This window comes from Dermatophagoides pteronyssinus, unplaced genomic scaffold (assembly GCF_027571235.1).
Source record: "Dermatophagoides pteronyssinus isolate colony J.1.1.1.1 unplaced genomic scaffold, Derpt_VIB-CSIC_2022.12 sq0003, whole genome shotgun sequence".
Lineage (NCBI taxonomy): Eukaryota > Metazoa > Arthropoda > Arachnida > Sarcoptiformes > Pyroglyphidae > Dermatophagoides > Dermatophagoides pteronyssinus.
In genome coordinates, this window is record NW_027461527.1 from 3,263,712 (window position 1) to 3,276,523 (window position 12,812).

The window sequence follows — 12,812 nt, forward strand, 5'->3', positions numbered from 1 at the left end:
ACGTTGATAATGATATGGCTATAATCGATAAATGTTTGTTGATGTTCGATTTGGTCATTGCAAAAACCTGATGCGAATAAATTTATGAATTTTTTGATTGATTGATTGATCGAATGTTCTTTTGTCTGTTGCCTACTGTTGCCTGTCATCATTATCCTCATCATATATGATGGTAATTATAATCATCATAAAGTTTTGATACTTTGAAACTTTCAAAAACTGTTAAAATAGAAAAAAATTCATTGAAAATTGAGCTTCGTCTGTTTAGCTTTAACTGTTCTGTTCTTGATCTGTTTTGTTGTTGATTTGAAAATTTTTGTTGAGATTTCTTCAATCACTACATGCCGGCAATGAAATTAAAGGTAAAAAAAAATTCAACCAAGTGGCCAAAATCCTTTTAATCCGTTCTTTTCAGAGAAAAAAACATACAAGCATCATCAATTCATGGATAACGTGTTTGAAGACAAATTTTTCTTCCTTAGACCTTTTAAAAATCTTTGATCAATCAAAAATCTGTGATACAAATCCATCGATGTGTGTGTTTCTTGAGTTGGCTTAAGCTCGGTTCATCAATGGGAATTTTTTCCAACCACCATCATCCATTCATCTTCAAAATGTTTGTTTGCAAAGATTTTTTCATCAATTTCATCGGTTGAATGGATTCATCGAATGATCAACTGATTTCAACAACAACAACAACTAAGGGAAACCAAAAATCAATTATTAACGTCTATTATAATTATTATTATTATGATAATTTTGTTTGTTTGTTTGAAAATTTCAATTTTTTCCATTTTCAATTTCATCGGTTACAATCGAATGAATATGATTGAACAACAACAACAACAATACCTTGAAATCAACGATGATGGCGATAATCATTCAGTTGGACGATGATGATGATGATGATGAAGATGATGATTATGAAAATGGATGACAAGTGAATTTTTCAGGAATTTATTTTTTTCTTCTTTCATTCGTTGAAACAAAAATCAATCAACCGAACCATCCAAACTGATCAAATTGTGTTGTGTGTTTTTTGGAATTTTTTTGAAAAAAAATGAAAAAAAACAAAGATAAAACTACTACCACTACCATCAAATTGCCACCGCCACAACTTTCATCACCACCGCCGGTGGTGATAAACATCATCAACAATATTCTTCGTTCAACATTGCGATTCCTGTCAGAAATTTTTCGTTTTTGTTTCCGTTCACATCTTATCAAATCGAATTGAATCAATCGATTGATTTCCTCTCTCTCTCTGTGTGTGTGTGTTAATTATGATTTTTAAAATTTTTCAATTATTAGGTTGTTTTTTTCTGTTTAGTTTTTGAATGAAATCATCATCATTTTGAAGAAAAAAACAAAACAAAACGAAATTGATTTGTCATTCAAAATCAATGTCATTTTGGAAATATTTCTCCCTCTCTCTCTCTCTCTCCAAAAAGTGATGATGATTTTTTGAATGAAAACAACAAAAAAAAATTACACCGTTATTTCCACACATTGTGAATCACTTGATTGATTAAAAAGTTTGTTTGTTTTTTTTTCGGGAATTTGTTTATTTTTCCGGAAAATTTTTTTTCTTTGTAAAGTTTCTTTCTGCAAATATTTTCCGCTAGTCTTCTTCATCATCATTATTTTTTTTGCTTCCTTAAAACCGAAAAATCAACTGGCTGATCGACTTTTTTGTTTTCTCAGTACACCAGAGCACAGTGATGATGATATTCTAGTGTGAATGTGGTCATCTGTGTGGTTGTTGGTCGGTTAGTTCGGGTCATCCGTTAGTTAGCCCGGTCATCGTCGGTCTGGTTTCTCTCTCTCTCTATACTATATATTTCTTTCATTGATGTGATAACCTATCCTATCAATAACCTATCCTTCAATTTTCATGAATGATATTAGTCATCATCATCGAAACCACCACCACCACCAACAACAACAATATCTAAACTGAATTTCTTTTCGAAAAGAAGTGGGGGAGAAAATAAACAATTTTTTTCCGACTATATAAATACCGATTGATAATTTAGTTGAATGGTTTAAACCAACCAACCAACCGACCTTCATCTTCACCGTTATCACCTGTAAAATTCTAATGAATTAATCAACAGTGTTTTTTTTCTTTCTTCAACGAAATTTGATCAATAATTTGAACAAAAATCATCATGTTTACATCGATTCGATCCAAACCAAAATAATAATAATGATAATGGATCGAAATTGATCTATCAACAGCGAAATTCTCGAATTCAAATTAGTCATTCTAAATTTGTGATGATATCGATCATTTGGATCTCAATGATGATGATGATGATGGTGATAATTGATGCAGCTCCAACTGAAAATCAAACGAAATTATCGATAAAATTGGATGATCATCTGCAAATGATGATTGAAAATAACATTGATGATCATCATCACCATCATCGTCGTCGAAAACGTTTCATATCATCCGATGTTGGTGCAATGGTAAGTTTCCAAGAAATTCTATTTTTTTGAAAACTTATGGAAAATTTTCTGAAGAAAATTTCCCATTCTGTAAAAAAAAACAGTAATGGGAAATTTGCTAATTATTATTTTGGGTAAATGTTTGTCGAAAGAAATTTCTCTTTCTCTTTCTTTATGATGATTTTATCAATGACAAAAATTGATGGTCGTCATCGTCATCATCATAATGATGATGATAATTTTCATTTTTTTTCCAAACTGTTGCTGCTGTTTCTGTTTGTCGATAGATAATGTTGACAATTTTGACATTCAAAACAATTTTCACTTCCCAAAAACTCTGTGAATGAAACAAATCAAAAAAACAATCATCAACATCGTCGTTCATCCATACAAAATTATGGTAGTGATGATAATGATTTTTTTTCTCCAAAAATTACTAAGTTTGGTATAGAAAAACTTTTTTGAATTGATTAATTAAATAGAAAAATTAATTATGCAATTTTTTTCGAGAAAAAAACATCAATTGATTTTTTGACAGGTTTGAGCGAATGTGAGAGTCAATCAATCAATCAATCAATCAATCAGGATGGATCGATCCAGGATTGTATTTAAGCAAGTCATATTAAAGTGTATAAAGGAGAAAATTTCCACCTTTTCTTTATCACACTTTTCAAGGTTATTATACACAGTTGTTGTCATCATCATTTCTTTTATACGATGGTGGTATCTGAAGACGAATGAAATTGAATTAAGTTTTTTCAATGATAATTTATGTTAATTTAATTTTAGGAATTTTGGAAAAGTTTTTCTTTTTTTGGTTTGGAAAGAATGAAGAAATTTCACTAATCATCATTTCAATGTAACGAAACAATGATGATGATAGCTGCCTTTGAACTTGAAATTAAAAATAAAAAGATTCTTGTCAGCAACAAGAGAAAATTCTTGTCAAACATTCAAATCATTATCATCATCATTTTCTTCGTTTGTCATTTATCATTTTTATTTGTGTAGGTACAACCTGTTGTTTAGAAATTAGACAGGTGAAGAATATGAAAAAAACAAGGAAGCGATGTTTAAAAAAAACATCCATTTTCCGAAAGTTTTGAAAAAAAATTTCACATCTTTTTGATATGTTTTCCCTCTCTCTCTCTCTCTCTCTTGACGGTGAAAGGGTTGAAAATACTTTTTTTTCATTGTCAGGAACTTAAAGATTTAGAAAACGAGAAAAGGGTACAATAACCTTTGTTTTTTTTTCTAGTAATAACTTTGTGTATAATCATTTGCTTCCAATCAAAGTAGTTCAAGGTTAACTAACTGGCAACAACAGGTAGAATATAAAAAAAAAGAATGACTAATTAATGATAATGGTCACGTAATAATCATCCATTACTATTATTATTGAAAAGCGAATCTTCAGCGGACAGTGATCTGATGGGATTATCGACCTATGATTTTCAAAAGATCATGATCCTTGATTTAATCATCACTTTTTCTTAATCTAACCCCTCCACATACTCACACACACAGGGTGAAAGGGTTGAAATATGTCTAATAATGGCTTTCAAATTTATTTTATTTTTTATTGCCAAAATCATATGCAATGTCTGTATGTTTCAGTTTGATTGATTGGCATTATCATCATTGTCAAGGGTTTGAAAGAAAAGAAATTCTCACTAAAAGAAACTTTGTTGCCCAAGAATTTCATTCAATCAATGATGATGTGAATCACTCATGAATCACTCTCTCGTCATTTCATTGACCTGTATCATTGTTTTATTGATTTTTTTCTTCGAATACTCGATAGTTTCCTTTCTGTTTTTAACACAAAGGTCATCGACGTTCTTCAAAAGCATTTATCGACGACCCACTCGATAAATTCATTTCAAAGGTCAAAAAACGCAAACGGAATGTTTTATTTTTACAAAAAAGTACAATACCCCTTGTATCATCATATCACCATCAATTAATTGTACACACACACTTGCAGACACATCGCTAAAATCAATTGTTAAATATTTTTCACGTTAACCATGTGGTTATTATTCATTTTTTTCTTTTAACGTTTTGTTCATTCATTTTGTTTAGAGCTACTTACAACGATTTGGCTATATGAATGAAAGTGAAGATTCAGCATCATCACATTTAATATCGGAAAATATTTATTCACAAGCAATCATGGAATTTCAACGTTTTGCCGGTCTAAATGAATCAGGTTTGTATATGAAAAATTTTGTCAAAATTTTTTCATTTTTCTAAAATTTTTAAAATTATCTTTTCTTGTTTTTTTCTCATCATTTTAATTTTTCAAAACAAAAATAGGCATCCTTGATGAAGAAACAATTCAAATGATGAATGCACCAAGATGCGGCAATCAAGATCTTAATGGCCATGGTGAAGAAGCACGTAGACGACGAAGACGACGTAAACGTTATGCATTACAAGGTAAGGTTATCATTACCATTATTTTTTTTAAAAAATGATAATGATAATCACAATCTTTAATAATTGAAAAATTCAATGTCAAAAAAATTAAATTTTCTGTTTATTTTGGAAAAACTAAAGGATCAAAATGGCGAAGAACCGATCTAACATATCGTATATCACAATATCCATCCAAGTTAAATTTGAAAAAAATTGATATTGATCGTGAAATAGCACGAGCATTTCAAGTTTGGGCCGATGTTACACCGTTGAATTTCAAAGTAAAACAAGATGGTCGTGTACATATTGATATTCGTTTTGTTTCGGGTGAACATGGTGATGGTGATCCATTCGATGGGCCCGGTAATACATTAGCACATGCATATTTTCCACAATATGGTGGTGATGCACATTTTGATAATGCCGAACATTGGACAGTTGAATCATATTCTGGTACAAATATATTTCAAGTTGCAGCACATGAATTAGGACATTCATTAGGTCTTGGTCATAGTAGTTCAAGAGATTCATTAATGGCACCATTTTATCAAAAATATAAACCAAAATTTAAATTACATCAAGATGATGTATTAGCTATACAAGCATTATATGGTTATAATGATGATGATAATAATAATGAATCATCAACAGAATCATCATCATCATCATCATCTACATCTGAACGACCAATTGAACCTGATCCATCAGGTGATGGACCAGATTTATGTCAAGATAGTAGTATTGATGCTGTAACACGTATTGCAGATGGTTCAACATATGTTTTTAAAGGTGATTATTATTGGCGTATTGAAACAAATGGTATTGCTGATGGTTTTCCACGACGTATATCGACCGATTGGGATGGTTTACCCGGTAATTTAAATGCAGCATTAACATGGGCCGATGGAAAGACATTCTTTTTCAAGGTTTGTTTGTCTATTGTTTTTCTATATGAAAATCATTTCAATCATTCTGTTCTTAAATGTTATGTTTTAAAAAATAGGGAAATAAATATTGGCGATTTAAAAATATGCGTATGGATAAAGGATATCCAAAATTGATTAATACTGGTTTTGCCGGTATACCGGATAATGTTGATGCTGCATTTGTTTGGGGTGGAAATGGAAAAACATATTTTTTCAAAGGAAATGAATATTGGCGTTTTGATTCAAAAACCGAACCACCTGTTTCGAAACTATATCCAAAATCGATAAAAAATTGGAATGGTATACCGACACGTTTGGATGCTGCATTCCGTTGGGAAAATGGTATGACCTATTTTTTCAAAGGACCATTATATTATCGTTTTAATGATATTGATTTTGAGGTAAATATATTTTCAATCTTGAAAATTCATATTTTTGATTATATAACCTTTGTTTTTTTTGTTTTCTCATAGATTGATACACGTGCAAAACCACCGTTTCCACGTCAAACATCACAATGGTGGTTTGATTGTCAATCATTAAGTAGAAAATTAAAACGTCGTCCAACAACAAAAAAACGTAGTAGTAGCAGCAGCAGCAGCACTAGTAATAATCGTCGTAATTCATTTACGGATAATATTCGATCATTTTTCGGTATTAGTCAAACAAAACCGATTGCAAGTGCATTAATGGATTCACAATTATCAACAAATGAAAGTGAATGGCGTTTACATGGTTCAGCCGGAATAGATGATGATTCTGATTTGTCAATCAAATCAGAATCATCATCAAATTCAAATGATGATACAATGCAAGATTGTAAGTTAACATTAACATTAATGATAATGTTTACTATCATTTCAACATGGCTACTAAATGGATGATGAAAATTTATACTTGGTGATAATATAATATACTTAAATTCAATTAATTTTCTTTCATTTTTTTGGTAATGGTAATGAAATGGTTATGGTTATTTGGTTGATTGGTTGATGGCAATTATTGATTTATCATTGTTCGCATGTAACTAAAATATCCAAAGGGGCTTGCTTGCTTGTTTGATTTTTTTTTCTATTTTGGATCTCTTTCAATTCACTATCATTTAAATCAATCGAAAAAAAATTCTTATTCATTGCTATGTATTATCTGTGTATGTCGTCTCCAGATATTCATCCATGATAAAAAACAAACAATTAACCCAAAGTGTGGATTATTGGCGATTTTATGGTTTAGCTGGCTGGCTGGCTGATGACATTTTACCTGTAAATATAAAATTTTCTTCAAACATTGATCATCATCAATTAGTATTGGGCTCATCAAAAACAACGACAACAAGTATTCGGAATCGATATTTATTATTTTTTTTATAAACAAAATTCAATTTGTAAATAGATTTTTTTTTTGTTTCTGGATAATTCGGCAATCGATTTTCATTTTTCAAACAAAAAAAAAAATTTTCTTTTTCAAATAGGTGTTAACAAATCTTGTCAATTTTTTCATTTTTTACTCGGCTAATATAAATGATCTATCTATAGAATGGAATTGTAATTGAAAAAAAATTATAATCAATTTTGTAATGGATTTTAAAATTTTTTTTTTAATTAAAAAAAATTATTTATACAACAAAAAAAATGGATTCGAATGTATCTCAATGATGACAAGTTTCGCCATCTATTATTGGTGAGATAGATTAAGAAAATAATAATGTTGAGATAATTAATGTTGTCATCATGATGATAATTGATGATGATGATAATTTAATCGTATGACCATCATTCATTGATTGATGATCATGTAAATATTGTGCAATTGGTCGTACTGGACATCCACTTGAATCAGCTAAACGCATTGGTAATACAGTCAATGTAGCACCGACCGGATTCAGATCAAATACAGTTTGATCCAAATTTTCCAAAATATAAATGTTATTTTCATTTAAAATGACATGTGATCGATAATCATTACATTGGCCACAATCAATTGATGGACCATCAATACCGACACCAACGATTTTTTTATCCAACTAACCATTGAGCAGCTAATGGATGTAAACCAGGAAAATGTGTCAATGTATCATCAGTAGTATCGGTACCAAAATAATCCAATTTATTTGGCCAAAATCTTGACCAACCAGTACGAATGATAACAATTGAACCCTGTTCAATAGGACCATTTTTTTGTTCCCATTCTTTAAAATCATTAACATTTGTTTGATAATCACGTTCACTTTGTGATTGACCAACAACATCAATAATAACCAATGGACGTTCCAAAAGATTTTCTAATGGTATATCAGCAATCGACCATTTATCTTTACCACCAAAATGATTCGGTGCATCCATATGTGTACCGGTATGTGTTGCCATAAATATTTCATCTGATTGAATTCTATTAATGAAGAAAAAATGAAAAAGAAAAAAAAATGAAATTAATATTAATGATAAAAGAAAAAATGGGACAGAAAAAAATACTGTCAAAATTCATATGAATTCATCATGCCTAAAGGCCAATTTTTTTTATAATCTTTCTTTTGTTCTCATCATCATCATTTGAAGTTTCTGATTATAAATTATAATCAACAATTGGAGAAAAATCAAAGAAGAATTTATCAAAATACGAGAAAAATAACGATTTCGAATGTTTTCATAAAGTAACAATGTTTGTGTATGACAAAATTGTCGAACGAATAATAATTTTGTTGATAATCATAATCATCATCAACATTCGACAATTGTCAAATGATGATAATCAGATGGAGGAAAACAAAAATAAGTTCATATTTAGACCATCATCGACATCGACAACGATGGATGAAAAACGGCGTTTTTTTTCTTCATTCTTCATCGGGTTTGTTGTTGTTGTTATAGATTTCCTGCTCCCTCATTTTTTGTTTTGTTTTGTTTGTAAACTTTTTCATTGTGATTTTCATTTCTTCATCTAAAATATAAGATAAAAGTTGAAACAGTGAGCGAGAATGAAAATCATTTTTTTTTTTGGTTCAATTTTCTTTTTCAACCACCAAGAATGCTTCTGAAAATACTATCTATCTTGATCTCTATACTATGGATGAATTCCTTATGCGAAATGGACAAAAAAGATGAACGAAAAACATCTCAGAACGAACAACAACCGAAATGAATCATATAGATGTGAAACAAGATTAATGATTGAAAAATGTTTTTTCTTTTTTGGCCACTCTTGTCTATTGTTATCTTTTTGGCGTTTTTGGGTTCGCGTTCTTTCTCTCTTGTCTCTCTTGAAAATATATTCCATTTTTCCGTTATGCGACCGGATCTTGTTCGTTCGTTTCAATAGTTTTTCTTCATAAAATGTTTGCTGCTGTTGTTCATTGTCACCATACATCATTTTCATCATCATCATCATCATCATCATCATTATCATCGAGTTCAACAACAACAGAAATCCATATAGATTTCCAAAAAAAAGTAAGTAAGTAAAATGAGAATAAGAATGAAACCAAGTGTATCATGATTTAATTATTATTATTATTATTATTATTCATCGAAAAAAACAACAGAGAGAAAAATAACAAAAAGAAAAATATACACAAAGAATTCAATTTAGAAGAAGAAAAAACGACAAGACAACAAGTTTTCAATCAAAATGATTCATCATGATGATCATCATTTTGATTATATTCAACTATAGGACGTACTGGACATCCACTTGCATTCGATAATTTTAATGGTAATATTGTTATTGTTGATCCGGTTGGTTTCAGTATAAATATTGATTTTTCAATATTTTCCAATATATAAATGTTATTACTATTTAATATAATATGTGAACCTTTTCCATCACATTGTCCACAATCAATTGATGGACTATCAATACCAACACCAACAATTTGTCGTTGTTTAACAAGCCATTCAGCTGCTTTTGGATGAAGGCCAGGAAAATGTGCCTGTTTTGGATCATTTGTTTCCGTACCAAAATATTCCAATTTATTTGGCCATTTTTTTGACCAACCGGTTCGTATAATAATAACCGAATCTTCTAATATTTTACCATTAATTTTTTCCCATTCATTTAAATCACGAACAGTAACTAAATAATCTAATTGATGTGATGCATTATCAACAACATCAACAATAGCTAATGGTCGATTGATTAGATTTTTTAATGGAATATCAGCAACTGTCCATTTATCAAGACCACCAAAATGTATTGGTGCATCCAAATGTGTACCCGTATGTGTTGCCATAAATATTTCATCTGATTGAATTCTAAGATTTATAACGGATAGAGAGAGGAAAAACAAAAACAAAAACAAAAAACGAATTGGAACAATTTCATAATTCATTATTATTAATGTGTCATATCAATGATTATTCTTGTGTAAAGATTTGATTGTTTTCATTCATTCATTTGTACTGATTGATGAAATATTATCAAGATAAATTAGCCGTAAACATTTCAACAACAACATCGATATCGATTTTATAAATTCAATTCGGCAATAATCGATATATATCGATAAATGATTAACTATGTTTTATTTGGTACGATCATTTGGGCGATGAAATCCGAAAAAAAACTGAAATGAAATGAAATTAAGAAAAAACTTACCGAATCGTTTGATTACCAGTTTTTTTCTCACGACTTAAAATTCGTAATTCATATGGTCGAGCTGTTATCCATTTCATTATTTTTGCATCCATTTTATAGCTTAAATCAACTGTCATACGATGTGCGGATATTTGTTGAAAAAATAATGGTTTTAAAACCAATAATAGATATATGGCAATCAAACTTAATAATGTCATTTTGATTCCAATATAAAGAACTTTAAACAAAACAAAAACAAAAACAAACAAAGAATTCAAAAGAAAAAACAAATTCAGATTAGTTTGGACACACAAAAAAAATTAATTTTAATTTCTGGTTGAAAACAAAACAAAGAACAACGATTAAAAGTCACCGAATTTGAATGAATGATTCACTTTTGGTGATTTTGTTTTTAAAAAAAAATTTCCAATGCTCGATATTGCTCGATTACGATGTAATTTCCACTTTTGAATTAATTTGATGTTATGATATTCTCATTTCTGATTTTATGGAAAATTTTTATTTTTAATAAAATCCTGAAATTCAATACAACAGCTAGGTGTGACGATTAAACAACCACTACTACTACAATAACGGCTATTCATCACCTAAGAATTTGTTTGTTTGCTTGTTTGATTCACCCAGAAATGATAAAAGAATGAATTCAATTCATACTGGACAACATGCAAAGACAAAAACAAAAACAAAAACAAAAAACTTGTCGCGCAAGCTTCACTTGTTTCATATTCTCATTATTATTACCCGCTTGTTAACCACAACCACCACCTTACTAATCAACAGAGCAACCTTGAATTTGTTTTTTTTTGTTTTTCGTTTCTTTTGAATGAAGAAACCATTCAATTCAATTCAAAAAAACTATGAATCGATCGATATGAATTCAAAATGAATGAATGAATAAAGCTTTTGATGATCATTGACGATGGTGGTGGTGGCGGCGGTAGCTAAGCAATTTACATAATTATCATTTTGCTGTTTGTATACTGGACTTTACCACTACCGAATTTCTATATTTTTAGATTCGTGACATTTTTGGATTAATAAAACTTACATGACCAACATTGATGCATTTTTTGTTGTTGTTGTTTTTGATATGTTTATTTTGTGCCAGGAAAATGAAATCGATCGATTCGATTCAATTTGATTGATTGATTGATTCGGTTTGTTTTCAGGTATCCCAACTATTCAATGGAGAAGAACGGTTTTCAAAAACCTAAATGAAAAGGAAATTTTCTTCAAAACAATTAATGAATTTAGATGATGGTAAAGGTAGTGTGATAGGTGTGTAAAGATAATAATCATTACCTGTGTGTGCTATTGGGATATCAAATAATCATCATTATGGATCAAAAAAATTCAACAAGATAGACTTGTTGTTGTTGTTGTTGTTATTATTGTTGAAAAGAACGAAAAAGAGAAAGATTCCACTCAATCATTTTAGTTACTCAACAATCATCAATTTTCGATGATTGAAAATGATTATTTTCTCTTTTTTTTTTCTTCTTCAATTCGAAATGGTCGAATTCATCATTTTCTCTTTGTTTGTCCTTTCCATGGCGACGATGATGACGGCGACGGCGATCTGAAGACTTCACCATAGACAACACAGTTTCGAGGACAAGAAATTTCAAAAATTTTTCTTTTTCCTTTCCTTTCATTGGATTGATCATAATCTTCAACATTAAATAAGATAAAAGAGTGAAAAAAAAGAAATTAAAAGTTTGTTTATTTGAATCAAAGACCACTACCATCATTATCATTATCCGATTATCATCCACTGTGTGTCCATCTTTTAAACATCATCGAAGAGAGAGAAAGAAAAAAAGTGAAATTTGATTGTAAACAGATTGAATCATATATGGCCGTGACCAAAATATTTTTTTTTTCAAAGAGACCAATCACATTGATTTTTCTCGATGATTTTAAACTTGGTAAAACTTTTCTTTTCACTTGTTTTTGTTGACCTCGATGTTTTTTGTCAAATTTTAAATGGGAAATTTTGATTGTTTTCCAATTCCGATATCAATTTTTTCATTGCTTCCATCGAATAGTTTGTGTTTTGTTTTCAATCTTTTTTTCTAAAACGCAAAAACAATTTTAAAAATATCTTCGAAAAATTTCGTAATCACTATAATTCTATGTTTTTTTTGTAAATTGAAAATTCATTCAGAATCAAAATTCATTGTCATTATTAGATGATAATGTTAGCTAGTTGGTTGCCATTACATTACCATTGAACTAAATTAGTTAACATTGAAACAACAAACAATCGGTTATTCAAATTTGGCATTTACATTGACTAATAATAATAATAATAACGATGACGGTGATGAAAAATTCTGTTGCAATGCATTTTTCGATGCAATCGTAGAATATTCCATTAAACGACCATGATGATACAATGGATGTTCAATGTCATCATCA

General features: G+C 29.7%; 2 protein-coding genes and 1 long non-coding RNA gene across 4 annotated transcripts; 2 read left to right on the plus strand and 1 right to left on the minus strand.

The window, feature by feature from the left end:
- Positions 1–1,537: 1,537 nt before the first annotated feature.
- Mmp1 (Matrix metalloproteinase 1) lies at positions 1,538–7,232 on the plus strand. Of its 2 annotated transcripts, XM_027350389.2 has the most exons (7): positions 1,544–2,475; positions 4,540–4,666; positions 4,774–4,896; positions 5,017–5,801; positions 5,879–6,202; positions 6,275–6,620; positions 6,967–7,232. In XM_027350389.2, the coding sequence occupies exons 1-7, from the start codon at positions 2,281–2,283 to the stop codon at positions 6,978–6,980; spliced, it is 1,914 nt and encodes a 637-aa protein (XP_027206190.2). In that variant the 5' UTR covers positions 1,544–2,280; the 3' UTR covers positions 6,981–7,232. The 2 variants fall into 2 exon arrangements, with proteins under 2 accessions (XP_027206189.2, XP_027206190.2); XM_027350388.2 differs by lacking the exon at positions 6,967–7,232 and having other exon boundaries at positions 1,538–2,475; positions 6,275–6,934.
- An 81-nt stretch (positions 7,233–7,313) lies between these two features.
- LOC113799691 (kynurenine formamidase-like) lies at positions 7,314–12,266 on the minus strand. The gene is given in 6 exon segments (XM_075825281.1): positions 7,314–7,822; positions 7,824–8,189; positions 10,392–10,608; positions 11,440–11,601; positions 11,694–12,061; positions 12,137–12,266. Coding segments are annotated over 4 exon segments (933 nt in total). The 5' UTR covers positions 11,459–11,601; positions 11,694–12,061; positions 12,137–12,266; the 3' UTR covers positions 7,314–7,491.
- Positions 8,188–10,636, plus strand: LOC142646418 (uncharacterized). Its single transcript, XR_012847360.1, has 2 exons — positions 8,188–9,251; positions 9,340–10,636. It is a non-coding gene; the product is annotated as an uncharacterized LOC142646418 (long non-coding RNA).
- Positions 12,267–12,812: the final 546 nt, after the last annotated feature.

What these genes read in the sequence shown, in the direction of transcription:
- Mmp1 (XM_027350388.2), top strand. Translation starts at nt 2,281, where the DNA reads ATGATATCGATCATTTGGATCTCAATGATGATGATGATGATGGTGATA. An exon ending in TGCCGGTCTAAATGAATCAG is followed by an intron (nt 4,667 to 4,773) that starts GTTTGTATATGA and finishes AAACAAAAATAG; the next exon opens with GCATCCTTGATGAAGAAACA. An exon ending in GAAAGACATTCTTTTTCAAG is followed by an intron (nt 5,802 to 5,878) that starts GTTTGTTTGTCT and finishes TTTAAAAAATAG; the next exon opens with GGAAATAAATATTGGCGATT.